The following is a 14,551-nucleotide window of genomic DNA, read 5'->3' as shown; positions in this document are numbered from 1 at the left end:
TGTGCTACTTTTGTGTATACCCTACTTTGATTTGTACCTGTGCTCTTCAGGGCACAGACCGTATAAGTCTGCCCAGCACTATCCCCGCCTCCCACCCACCGGCTCTGGCATAGACCGTATAAGTCTGCCCAGCGCTATCCCTGCCTCCCAACCTCCAGTCCCGCCTCCCACCACTGGCTCTGGCACAGACCATATAAGTCTGCCCCGCACTATCCCCGCCTCCCAACCTCCAGCCCCGCCTCCCACTACCGAATTTCAACTGAAATTCAACTGTACGCTCACAAGTTTGAAATATTTAAATAAAACACTAGCAATTAAAATGTCTGGATTTCCCCACCATTCCTCTCACCCTTGAGTAATCTCCTCTTCAAAGAGCATATGTGGAAGACCCTTCCTTGGGAATCCTTGATAGCCTATGAACCAGAGGGACACCTCACTGCCACTTTGGGGCTGGCAGATGACAGAATAGTGGCAAACATTTTCCTTCTCTCCTTGAGCGAAGCTGCTCCATGGCATGTTGTGCAGACTAGCCACTGGATTCCTGTGCTGCAGTGTGCAAGGGTCAGCCCCAAGCCGCTAATTTACATACCAATTAATTTTGTCTTGATGCTACCATGGCTTAAGTCAGGTAGAGGGGAAATCAAGATTTTGTAAAAAAAAATAAACAGCTAGAAGCCACAGGTTCTGGATAGGCAAAATCCCTGACGGGAGGCTCAAATGCAGAAAAAAAAAAAAAAGCAAGATGAGAAACAGAATGTGGACTTAAACAAAACCCCTGGTTCAATGGGACGTCAGCTATTTCACATGGAAATCAATAGCAGGACAAGCAGTTCCTATCAATAACAAATTGACTGGGTTGGAACTGGTAAAATATTAGTGGTTGACAAGTTTATAGTCTTAATCAAGCAGTAAAAATATGCAAAGCGCAGCGAAGACTTTCTCAAATTACCAATATTTCAGGTCTAGTGAGAACAAACAGGAAATAAATTCATATTTTTTGAACCTGCTGAGGTGCTGCAGCTTTTGTTTGATACTCAGCAGGACAGGCACATTGTGCTGTGCCATTTCTTTAGCCTTGCTGCTGTGCAAGAAAATAAAAAATGAAAATGAGGCACAAGCATAAAAGAAGTTTCCTCCTCTACCCCACTGTGCCCCAGAACATGATATAAAAATAATTTTGTAATTGAAATGTATTATGGTAAATTGATCACTTTCCCATTTTCTTTTTTCCCCACATTTCTCCATCAAGCAGCAGATGCTCACTTTGAAGCAATAGGGCTGGATGCTGGTGCAGAGCTCCACTGGCACTCATAACAAAATAAAATATAAAACAGAGCCATCCCAATGACATCTTGCCATTCACAGTTTCGGGGGGGGGGGGGGGGGGGGGTTAGGGGAGAGAAATCATGCAACAGCAACATTTATTAGTGGTTGGATTTAAGACTCTTGATTGCAGGATTCCACTGGAAGATCTGGTGCATGTGGGGAATCATGGGCACCTTTTTCCTCACTGGGTGTACTTCAGTCTTTCCACAATTTGAAGAGCTCGGAATCTGCAGTTAAACATCATGGTACAGATACAGCCCACCTTGCTGGCCAAAAAAGATCTAGGTGATTATGATGGCTGGAAGAGAGGTAAAGTCTGTGCATTTTTTCTAGCAAAAAAAGGTAACTGTACTCAAATGCTAGGCCACCCTTCAGGAGTGGGGTGATCACTGAGGGACCCAACCCACAACAGCCTGGCCCTCTGCAACCAGTCACAGAAACTATGGCAAGGCAGAATTGGTGTGTAGAGCCTGAGCTCTTTCGTTAAAACTTGAGGTCCATGGGTCAATTTTAGCAAACAATGGAAAAGGTGCAGGTACTAAGAACCTTCTCAAAAAAAGCCCTGGGTAAAGTAATAGTGACAAATTCCTGTGGATGAAGTCTCATGGTGTTGGATTCTGGACCAAAAGAAGCATAAGCATAATGCTGACCCCCACCCCCCAAGAAAAAGCACCTTATATCATGTCAGCCCAGTTTTCTATCTACAATTAGGATCTCAAAAATCTCCTTTCCAAAAATGAATGTCTTTGTGCTTCACTAGTCCTTTAATCTTTTGGGGTTTTTTTAATTAAGAACATTTTTTAAAGTATGTTTGGAAGAAAAGGAACACACCTTTTATTAAAACAGAGCCTGTGCTTTAAACCCATTCAGTTGTTTTTGCTATTTACAAATTACATGTCTCAGCATCAGGCCTGCAGGCAGTTTTGATAAGGATCAGCAAACTCCATTCTTAGTTTCAGAACAGCAGGAGCAGCTGAGTAGCAGAGGGTTTCAGTCTTTGTTGGTTTCAACTATTATCTAGAAATCAATTTCAGCTGTTAGTTTCACCTAGGTATAAATTATTTTTCGCTCTTAACCATGTTTCTTCCTTGGCTCTATAAACATGAGCACTAAAATAAGTAAACCATCTGTGTTTCTCTGGGATTAAACTAAAGCTATGACAAGTTCCCTCATCTGCAAGATACAGAAAAACTAATCCAACCATCTAGAAAACGGAAAATATATTTAGTTTGATTGAGCAGTCTTGCTGCCATTGCCTTCCATCTCATACACGATTACAGCCCAAATACAGCTCCACTGCAAGCCTACAGATCTTTTGTATAATGAAGGCTACAGAGAAACAGCCAGAACACACACACAGAAAATACTCTCTTCTAATCAAGAATTTTACAACAATTTCCAGCACTTAATAGAACACAAGTGGTGATAAATATGGAATGTCGCTCTTACCTTGTTAAGAAAACTTTTTAAAACACTTGCAGCTTTAACAGAGAGAGATCTTGGGATACGGATTTGCTTTTCCAAAATAACTAGGAAGCAAAAAAAAAAAAGATTTAAGAACCATATTTTTTCAAGGTACTACTGCAAAGCAAACATTGGGCTCCTTTTACTAAGCAGCAGTAAGCCCAATGCAGGCTTTACCGCTTGCTATAACGGAAGTACCGCCAGGCTACCGCAGCAGCCCGGCGGTACTTCCCACCCCTAGCGCTCTGTCATTTCCAGTGATACAAAAATGTTATTTATTTTTGTAGCGACGGAGTGTACCCGGCGGTAACTGGGCAGTGCCGCGCTCTCTCCCCCCAAAATGGCCGCTCGACAAGTGCTTTACTTGCCACCTGGCCATTTCCTGTAGAAAAGCGAGACTTCCATTTTACCAGCCGCGGTAAAAAGGGGCCTCAGTGTACGCATAAAACACATGCCGACGCCAGTGCCAGCTCCCTTTTGCCGCAGATTGGTAAAAAGGGCCCTTTAGTAACAGTAAATAAACAGAAAAGTTGTAGTGTCTCACCCTGGAAAAGGTAATCCTCTGTGTTCTGATCGGGATTATCAGAGCTTCCGACAATATCAAACGGCGACCTCCCAGCCATCATTTCAAACATCAGAACACCCAGTGCCCACCAGTCCACACTAAAACCTGTGCCGAAAAACAAACATAATCAAAGAAGACGAAATGCCTTTGTATCGCTCCATGGTGCGACCGCACCTCAAATACTGCGTTCAATTCTGGTCGCCGCATCTCAAAAAAGATATAGTGGAATTAGAAAAGGTGCAGAGAAGGGCGACGAAAATGATAAAGGGGATGGGATGACTTCCCTATGAGGAAAGGCTAAAGCAGCTAGGGTTCTTCAGCTTGGAGAAAAGGCGGCTGAGGGGAGATATGATAAAGGTCTATAAAATAATGAGTGGAGTTGAACAGGTAGATGTGAAGCGACTGTTTACACTTTCCAAAAATACTATGACTAGGGGGCATGCAATGAAGCTACAATGTAGTAAATTCGGAGAATCGGAGAAAATCTTTCTTCACTCAACGTGTAATTAAACTCTGGAATTCGTTGCCAGAGAATGTGGTAAAAGCGGTTAGCTTAGCGGGGTTTAAAAAGGGTCTGGCCGGCTTCCTAAAAGAAAAGTCCATAGACCGTTATTAAATGGACGTGAGAAAAATCCACTATTTCTGGGATAAGCAGTATATAATGTTTTGTACTTTTTTGGGATCTTGCCAGGTATTTGTGACCTGGATTGGCAACTGTTGCCTTTGGTCTTTCCCAGTATGGCAATACTTACGTACTTTATGTACTTATGAAAATCTAATTCAGTCTGCAGATGGTGTTACAGTCTGAATCATAGTTCAGAACAAAAGATCTTCAATACAGTATGGTTTTGCACTATGCCTAAATTCTACTTTATGCCACTGATCCCACTAAACTTGAAAATGTTGTTACAACATACATGCCAAACCATTCTGGATGTGTAAGACAGTCTAGAACAATGAATATGGTTCATACATTTGGATTTGGTTAAGAATGTTAACAAGTGAGGAAAGCATGTGGCGTGTGGAATTGTGAGGGAAAGTAGAAGGGGGTGGCTTTGTTCATCGGTGAGGGGGGTTAGTTTTGTGGAATGGAGGGTAGCTGTAGATGGTAGTTTTTAGGGTGTCATAGTGAGGGAGGGATAGGAAGGGGTTCAAGGCGATAAAGAACAGGAGAGGCACAGTTTGAAAGGAGGAATTTCCTGTTACCTTTCACTATAGATAAAAATTTCTCAGCTACAGAAGTTAAATCTGTTTTTTTCCATAGAAATGCACTGGGCCATTTTTTTTTTGGGGGGGGGGGGGGGGGGTGAGACTTATTTCTCTGGAACCCTCCTGTCTGATCTGCCCTTTTTTTTTATTTTTTTAACTCCATGTGTCTTTTCACTGGGTTTTCTCCCCAAGCCAAGTTTCATCCAATTCTATTAAATTTCTAGAGAATTATTTTGTCCCCAGACATTCTTGATCACTTTTGTATGATTCTAACTTCTGGTGGGTTGGAAAGACAAAAAAAAAAAAGAAAAGCCATACCAAGTCAGACCAAGATCCCTTAAGCTAAACATCCTGTTTCCAGCAGTGGAAAAAGGATCTTTGATTCTATTGCAATGCCAATTTTTTTTTTAGCAATCCTGCTCTAGCTGCCAATCAGCTAGAACCACAGGGAAAAGTCAGACTTTAAAGACTGCTGCTGTTAATATGGGCACCCCTGACTGTCTTTTCAATAGTTTGAAAGTAAGGGAAATTAGTGAATGTGTAACAATCATTTTGGCAGATTTTTTTTTTTTGAGCCTCTCTAAATTATAGCCTGAAACAGTAATTGAGAGAGATTTTTGGTAGACTCCCCTTTCCTGAAATAATTTTAAAAAATACTTTTTTTTTTCTTTATTAGCATTATGCAGGTGCTCTTCTGTACAAATTAAAAAAAAATTTTTTATTGTTCACAGGTTGTGTGGGTGCACAGTACAGATTAGCAGAGTGCCTTTGTATTTCCCTAAAAATGTTATAGTAATATAACTTTTTTTTTTTCCTTTTTTCAAATTTTGGATTGTCTCTTTGTGAGGTTTTGGGTTTTTTTTTTTATTTTTGTTTTTGCTTAAGTAATTGGATCCAGAATACACTTTTGGCTTCTTATAAGCATCACTGTCTTTTCAAGCACCTTGAATATTGTGCTTTACTCTGATGAAAGGTTAGTTGTCAACTCTCAGTGTGCTGGGTGGGTACATGGATCTGGAGTGGACTAGCCTAATAGTTGGCACAGAAGACTCAGAACCAGGGGAACCTAGCTCAAATCCCACTACAACTCCTTGGCTCGATCACTTAACCCTCTATTGCTTCAGGTACAAACAGACTGTAAGCCCCATCCCCAGGGGGGTAAAAAAATCCCTACTGTATCCAAACGTACAGAGATTTAATAGTTTTTGGGCTTGCAGGTGGTATGTAAGACATTAAGTTCATTTTTTCTTGCTGTTTGTCCGTTTCCTCCATCAAGCAAGAAAGATGACTCAACTACACAACTAGGGACCCTCTAACTAAATTTTTTCTTGAACTTGAATTTTAAGAATTTCCTAAGAAACTGGTAAGTGGTTGTAGGAGGAGAGGTGATTTAATTACTATCTGACCAAAGTGCAAGATTCTTTACACACAATTCTGTGAGATACAACAGTGGTCCTATGTTAAAACAAGTTTTGCAAAGACTCGGGTAGACATTAAGTACATGCAAATCTCTCATGCATATTTATGAGGGTTATAGTAAAAACCCAATACATTTATAGTCTGTGAGGTCCACAGGCATCACTGGTCTAGTGCATGGTTCAACAACCTTTTTTGAACAAGTGCCATAGGGTTTCACCTCTAAAAACTAGGGGGCCCTTTTACTAAGCCATGAAGGCACCTATGCGCACCCAACATGTGCCAAATTAGAGTTACCGCCCGGTTACCACATGGCTCTTGCGGTAACTTCAATTTTGGTGCACGCCTGAAAAATATATTTGTATTTTCTGACACGCGTAGACCATTACCGCCCGGTTACCGTGTGAGACTGTACTGCTAGGTCAATGGCTTGCAGTAAGGTCTCAGACCCAAAATGGACGTATGGCAATTTTCATTTTATCACACGTCCATTTTCGGCAAAAAAAAAAAAAAAGGTATTTTTTTGTAGGTGTGCTAAAAAATAACTCTGAGAGCACCTAAAACACATGTCTACACTACCGCTGTCCATTTTTCAGCGCATCTTAGTAAAAGGACCCCTAGATGTGTTTTCATGCCAGGACTGCGGGAGTGGAATGCCCAAAGAGTAGTCAAGAGCCCTTCCTCAAATCCAACCCCCCCCCCTTCACACACAAAGTTACCTCCTGCAAGCTTTAAAACGGTTTACACTGCCACTCATCAGGAGTGAGTTATGGAAGATCAGAAGGGCTTCAAGGACTGCCAACCCCTGATCTAGTAGTATATGAGAAAAACTGATTAAACTGTATAAGGGTCAGCCTGGTAGCATAGATAGCAAGTGCCGGTGGTGGGAGGTGGGGCTGGTGGTTGGGAGGCGGGGATAGTGCTGGGCAGACTTATACGGTCTGTGCCAGAGCTGGTGGTGGGAGGCGAGGCTGGTGGTTGGGAGGCGGGGATAGTGCTGGGCAGACTTATACGGTCTGTGCCAGAGCCGGTGGTTGGGAGGCGGGGCTGGTGGTTGGGAGGCGGGGATAGTGCTGGGCAGACTTATATGGTCAGTGCCCTGAAGAACACAGGTACAAATCATAGTAATGTAGTAGATGACGGCAGAAAAAGACCTGCACGATCCATCCAGTCTGCTCAACAAGATAACTCATATGTGCTAATTTTGTGTATACCCTACTTTGATTTGTACCTGTGTTCTTCAGGGCACAGACCATATAAGTCTGCCCAGCACTATCCCCGCCTCCCAACCAACAGCCCCGCCTCCCAACCACCGGAATTTACTATGTAAATTCAGATCATTTCTTTATCTTAAATCCAAAGTGCTTGCCCAGCCCATGTTGTGACCACAGTAAACTTACTTTCACAATCAATTGGAAAGAGGTTTCTAACACCATTAAAGTGGCTATCAAGGTACCCACCATTAAATCAAGAGGCAAAATCAACATAACAGACTTTTGGTCCAATCTGCCTTTCAATCATCTAATTCCCTTATCTCACTCACCAGACTTTATTCAAATCGGAGATGATATTTGTAGTGTTACACTAAATGAGATAGCTTTCCTAGTCATGATGCTTTTGGCGCCAATGCGTTCTATTGCTTCAGTGGCTACAACACGGACATTCAGCTCTGTGGAGCTGTCAAAATCAAGCACCAAACAAGTTTGGCTGTTCCTAAGTGTCACATCTGACCCCTGAAGCAGGTGGGCTTCTCTGCCGAAACACGGCCCGTGTCGTGTGTTGGTGCCTTAATAAAGAAAGACTTGTATTCTGGATACTTCCCATGTGGAAGCCTTTTTTGTTATCCTCTACTTCCCTGCAGGTCCTGCAATTATACTAACCATAGACCTGGTGTAAATACGGGTACATAAAGCAGCAAGAGCACACACAACACAATAATCTATAAGTTAAACCCAATGGGAGACACGCCCATGTCCCACCCAGGCTCCTCCCACTTAGGCATACCCTTATAAAAGTTAGCGCATAAGTGCTATTTTTCCCTGCACAAGGGGCAGGTAAATCCAGGTGAGAATTTACAGAATCGCCCTTTAAATCTATAGCTCCCATAAGGAAATTTGGTGAAAACAAAATCCCAGACAGAACACAGCTGTTGAAAAGTAGCATAAAAATGTACTATTTTACATATAAGCAATTCATTACCATAATCCTCTCCTCGCAAGATTTCAGGAGCAATGTAGTTGGGAGTACCACAAAATGTGCTGGTTGTGTCCCCAGGCCTTAAGCCTTCCTTTGAGCAAAGACAAAAAAGGTTAACAAAAATTCAAAAACACATATGTGCTATTTGCTATTGTGTTTTGTTTTGTTTTTTCTGACATGGGCTACACATAGCAAAAATCTTTAAAGCATTTTATTTTCTAATAAGTCAAGCCAAGTCAGACCAAGGTCCATCAGTCTAAATAATTCAGCCACTGCTTTTTCCATTCTGATTTCTTTTTCAAATATGTGGATGGAGAAATGTATAAAGCATTTGTCATCTGCTACACAACCACTCAAACCAAGGTTCTTGCCAGAAGCGTACACATGATCCCACTGACATCAATAAATACTGAATTCAAGAAGGCATACAAGTTTTGCTGTTAAAGGTTTCCAAAATATAAACTGTTTGATCAGGTCTTAAAACAAAGTCTGTCCACGAATGCAGCACAATAAGTATTATATAGTAACTACTACAGCTTTAACACATATATAACCACCATGTACATCAAACATAGTAAGTGATGGCAGAAAAAGACCAACCACTTAAATCAAGACTGCCCAGATTCACACCACACCGCCACAGATACATCCCAGCTGTCAACCACAGAGCAAGACCATTTGCAAGATATTATTCTGGAACTGTCCACCTTCCACCTTGGCATTTCAGTCTTGTGTAGACAAGCATACAAATGAACTGTTAGGTCCCTCTAACATCCCAGCTTTCTCATGTGTACCCACAGAACTCTGAATTAAATCAAAGACAGTTTGGTCTAGCATACCTGTTGCCCAAACATCTGGATCCCTTGTCTAACCTGTAGGTCTTTTTCCTGCTTCATGACATCACTGTCTCACCTCTTATCTAATGCACCTTTGGATTTCTGCACCCAAAATGTGCAACCGAGTTGTTCTGTATCGTAACATAGCAGCCAAGTAGTTCAAAGTAGCTGAACACTTCAACCTTTCTTAAATCATCTACTCCCTCAGGTATATTCACTATCTTCTACAAAAAAAAAAAAAAGATAAAATCTTCCTCTAATTCCCTTGCAACAATTGTTTGCATTTGCAAGCTAATGAGCATAAAGTGTCCTAAGACTGATCCTCTGAGGTACATCAACATCCTGTAACAACTGGCTGAATAAAACTGACATTTACCAAAAGTAAACCCAAATAGGTTAAAACGCTATTTTGTAATTGTTCCTTTATAACACAATACTCCAAATTACTTGCCCCCTCACCTTGCACATGCCGTAGTCAGTAAGTTTAATGTGTCCTTCAGAGTCTAGCAAGACATTGTCCAGTTTCAGGTCTCTATAAATTATTCCTCTTTCATGAAGATAATTTAACGCCAAACTGATTTCTGCAGAGTAAAACCTACAAAAGGCAAGAATGCATGTGAATTATCTTAAAAAAAAAAAAAAGGGGGGGCCTCTTACAAAATAATCTTTCCTTAAGGTTCCAACCTGATGGAACCAGGTATAACATTTTCTCAACTTTAAGAGCCTAGTAAAACTATTTTATAATTATAAGACGTATTTCTTACCAAAATCAGAACAGCTCATAGGGTTATATAGTAATTATAGGTCCGATAATAATTAAAAAGAAACACATTTTGACATCCAAGAAATTTTATTCTGTTAATAAAATCACTCTCATAGAAATCCACTCACTTTTTAGGTGAAGAGCTGCTGTAAAGCAAAACACGCTACTATCCGTAACCACTGTACGGAGACTATCTTCAAAAGCTTTGCATTAAAGCAGAGAGACCAATAGCTACACAGTGGGAAAAGTGTGCTAAACAGTTCCTCTATTCTGAAGCATCAAAAGGCCATAGTTACTAACTTGTGTTGCAGGAACACCATGCTATTTTGCCAAATATGTGTTAAAATGGAAAAATTGTACATGATTTGCCCTTAAAGCATGCTTTTGTAGTTCAATACAATACAAATACACGCAAAGTACGTCATTATAAAAAATGAATGCAGCAGCTCATGTTTAACCTTGAAAGTGGTGTTATTCATGAAACGATAAAGCCATCTCTGAGCTAGCATTATCTTTCCTCTCTGGGAGCATCAGGATGCTAATGTTCATATTTTCTTAGGGATCCTTTTACTAAGGTGTGCTGAAAAATGGCCTGCGCTTGTTTAGACGCGTGTTTTGGGCGCTCGCAGAATTATTTTTTAGCGCACCTACAAAAAAATGCCTTTTTAAAATTTTTGCCGAAAATGGATGTGCGGCAAAATGGAAATTGCCGCGTGTCCGTTTTGGTATGAGACCTTACCACAAGCCATTGACTTAATGGTAAGGTCTCACGCAGTAATAGTCTACGCATGTAGCTGCCGCACGTCAGAAAATAAATACTTTTCAGACATGCGACAAAATTGAAATTATCGAAAGGGCCACGCAGTAACCGGGCGGTAACTCATAGTTACATAGTAGATGACGGCAAAAAAAGACCTGCACGGTCCATCCAGTCTGCCCAACAAGATAAACTCATATGTGCTACTTTTTGTGTATACCTTACCTTGATTTATACCTGTCCTTTTCAGGGCACAGACCGTATAAGTCTGCCCAGCACTATCCCCGCCTCCCAAAAACCAGTCCCGCCTCCCACCACCGGCTCTGGCACAGACCGTATAAGTCTGCCCAGCACCATCCCCGCCCCCTGCCACTGCCACCCAATCTCGGCTAAGCTCCTTAGGATCCATTCCTTCTGAACAGGATAGGCGCCTACGCGGCTTAGTAAAAGGGCCCCTTAATGAGCAGCCCAACATTCCTGGGAGCCTTCTAGATGGGACAGGAGGTATAGGCTGCTTACTTGCAGTTTAATCCCCAGCACTAGTACCACAAGACTACTATTAGGGGTTGTTGAGTGGTGTCATTTTGATCCCAGATGCCAAAAGGGCAGGAACAACTAGGATTACTCCTGCTCCTGTCTCCCCTCGCTAGGAAGACCCCTGGTAGGTACAGTTCTTACCAACACCACTGACCCTTTTAAAAAGATAATGAGACCAACTTTGGGCCTGCTATCTTTTAATTGCTGCAGCCAGGAATATACATACACCTGGCTGCAGCAATGCAAAAAGAAAATCTACTGTGGAAGTTACTAACCTGTAGTACTGAGATATTGCAGGTTAGCAACTTACGTGGTAAATTTAATTGTAGTAAAATGAAATATTTTACTGTAGCTGAGTAAGTAGACCTTAAATTTGTATCTTTTGATTGGGATGTCTATTACTGTAGGGTTCCAACACAAAGAGTTCTTCTCCTATTGATTCTCAAAAATAAAAAAAAGCTCACCCTGAGTAAACAAATAAGCTTAATACAAATCAATCCCGATGTTTCCATAGTCAGAAAAAAGGGTCCCAAAGAAAAGGAAGAGTGGGGGAAGAGGAAAACTGAGCAACAACCAGGCCCTAAGAATTTACCGGCCGATATTCAGCCAATGGTGCTCACTGTTTGTTTGTTTTTATAAACACTGACCATTGCTGACTAGATTGGCCAATATTCAGTGCTGGGTCATGTCAGGCACCGACACCGAAAATCAGTCTCCTGACCGCGGGGTGCCACAAGGCTCGCCGCTACCTGCAATCCTGTTCAATGTTATGATGGCTCTGTTAGGTGAAAGACTGGTGGTAACAGGGTTCTGCACTTTCATTTATGCGGACGATGTCACAATCTATGTCCCTTTCAAAACTGGTCTTCCAGAAATTGTTAGGCTGGTCTAGATTTGTTGGAATTCTGAGCTTCCAAATTTAAATTTAAGTTAAATACAGATAAGACTACGTTTCTTGTGGTAACCAACCCCTTCAACCGTACCATATATAATAATTTTACCATTGACAATGCGTCCTATCCCCTAGACACTACACTTAGGGTACTGTGTGTATTGACAGTCACCTCACGTTCGAGCCCCAGGTTTCCTCAGTAGTGAAAAAAATCCTTCAGGTCTCTTTGGAAGCTGAGGAGAAACATCACATTTCTCACCTGACATCTTTAGACTGCTAGTTCAATCCTTGGTTTTAAACTCAGTTCGATTACTGCAATTCCATCTATGCTGGATGTAAGGAGGTTGTCCTTAAATGGCTGCTAAAGGCCGAAAATACAGCAGCTAGGCTTCTACTCAATCTCTGCAAAATACCAAGTAATCAGGCTAACCCTTGATTGCCATTGGCAGAGAGTTCCACCACTTAGCACCTTGGTATCTAAAGTCTTTGGAGTGAGCCGACTTACAATGTACTCTTGCAATCTGGAAGATGAAGCCTAAGGTAGTCCCCTAGAACCAGAAATTATATTACGTAGGGGGATAGTTATTAAGGGCTGCATGTAATCTGGTGTCATGCCATATAATATTTGAAAGACAAGAAGACATTAATCCTGGCTTTAATAACATAGTAGATGACGGCAGAAAAAGACCTGCATGGTCCATCTAGTCTGCCCAACAAGATAAACTCATATGTGCTACTTTTTGTGTATACCTTACCTTGATTTGTATCTGCCATTTTCAGGACACAGACCGTAGAAGTCTGCCCAGAACTAGCCCCACCACCCAAACACCAGCCCAGCCTCCCATTCTCGGCTAAGCTTCTGAGGATCCATTCCTTCTGCACAGGATTCCTTTGTGTTTATCCCACGCATGCTTGAATTCCGTTACCATTTTCATCTCCACCACCTCCCGCGGGAGGGCATTCCAAGTATCTACCACTCTCTCCGTGAAAAAATACTTCCTGGCATTTTTCTTGAGTCTGCCCCCCTTCACTCTCATATCATGTCCTCTCGTTCTACTGCCCTCCCATCTCCGGAAAAGTTTCGTTTTCGGATTAATACCTTACAAATATTTGAACGTCTGTATCATATCACCCCCGTTTCTCTTTTCCTCCAGGGTATACACGTTCAGGTCCGCAAGTCTCTCCTCATACATCTTGTAACGCAAATCCCATACCATTCTCGTAGCTTTTCTTTGCACCGCTTCCATTTTTTTTACATCCTTAGCAAGGTACGGCCTCCAGAACTGAACACAATACTCCAGGTGGGGCCTCACCAACGACTTATACAGGGGCATCAACACCTCTTTTCTTCTACTGGTTACACCTCTCTCTATACAGCCTAGCAACCTTCTGGCTACGGCCAACGCCTTGTCACACTGTTTCATCGCCTTCAGATCCTCAGATACTATCACCCCAAGATCCCTCTCCCCGTCCGTAACTATCAGACTCTCCCCACCAGAGCAGCTTGTATAATAATAGGGTGGCTCTAGAGGTTTCTGTTCATTGATGGAGTGTGTTAGATTGTACAGTTTATTATTTAGTTCTTATTTGTGCTACTCTGTTCTTACTTGATATTTTGTTTATGGTATTGTAAACCTTGTCTGTTGTTTTATTTATTGTAAGCCACATTGAACTAGAGTTTGTTCAGGATAATGTGGGGTACAAATGTCAAAAATAAATGAAATATACCTTGCATGCTCTTCCGGAAGTTTTCTTTGTCGCTGCATGTGAAACATTAAATCTCCTCCATTTACATATTCAATGACAAAAAATAATCTGAAACAAAGAAAAAGAAACCATAAACATGTGTCCCCCTTCCCACTTCATTCTCTAACATGTGCTAAAGAGGGGGAAATCTAAATCAAATATGTAGGAATGAATGTACAAACATCAGACAGCTTTCAAAGTAAAAAAAGACAGTTGGTTAGATCAGGGTTTATACGCTGCATCTGGCAGTGTTCACAAAACTGCTCTGGTCCTACTTGTGCTTGTAAGAGAAGATGTGGAGGAGTAGCCTAGTGGTTAGTGCAGCGGACTTTGATCCTTGGGAACTGGGTTCAATTCCCACTGCAGCTCCTTGTGACTCTGGGCAAGTCACTTGACCCTCCATTGCCCCAGGTACAAATAAGTACCTGTATATAATATGTAAGCTGCATTGAGCCTGCCATGAGTGGGAAAGCGCGGGGTACAAATGTAACAAAAATAAAATCGATACTATTGGAGATTCTACGTGGAATGTTGCTACCATTGGAGATTCTACTTGGAATGTTGCTACTATTGGAGATTCTACATGGAATGTTGCTATTCCACTAGCAACATTCCATGTAGAAGGCTGCGCAGGCTTCTGCTTCTGTGAGTCTGACGTCCTGCACATTGCGCGGCAAGGGCAGGCTTCTACATGGAATGTTGCTAGTGGAGGAGTAGCCTAGTGGTTAGTGTAGCGGACTCTGATTCTGGGGAACTGGGTTCAATTCCCACTGCAGCTCCTTGTGACTCTGGGCAAGACCCTCCATTGCCCCAGGTAGAAATAAGTATCAAATGTAGTTGCAAA

The 14,551-nt window shown here is 41.9% G+C and overlaps 1 protein-coding gene across 1 annotated transcript in view; it reads right to left on the bottom strand.

The window, feature by feature from the left end:
* The window catches only part of PRKCI (protein kinase C iota), a 63,789-nt gene that overhangs the window by 7,760 nt on the left and 41,478 nt on the right, over positions 1-14,551 (bottom strand). Inside the window, exons 11-15 of the mRNA XM_030216139.1 lie at positions 13,690-13,776; positions 9,472-9,607; positions 8,180-8,267; positions 3,335-3,460; positions 2,776-2,855 (exon numbers count right to left, since the gene is read on the bottom strand). Coding sequence (XP_030071999.1) covers positions 2,776-2,855; positions 3,335-3,460; positions 8,180-8,267; positions 9,472-9,607; positions 13,690-13,776 — 517 coding nt within the window. The remainder of the gene's footprint in view (positions 1-2,775; positions 2,856-3,334; positions 3,461-8,179; positions 8,268-9,471; positions 9,608-13,689; positions 13,777-14,551) is intronic.

This window comes from Microcaecilia unicolor, chromosome 10 (assembly GCF_901765095.1).
Source record: "Microcaecilia unicolor chromosome 10, aMicUni1.1, whole genome shotgun sequence".
Classification (NCBI taxonomy): domain Eukaryota; kingdom Metazoa; phylum Chordata; class Amphibia; order Gymnophiona; family Siphonopidae; genus Microcaecilia; species Microcaecilia unicolor.
Note: the sequence above shows the minus strand (reverse complement) of the source record. Positions and strands in the feature narration are given on the sequence as shown.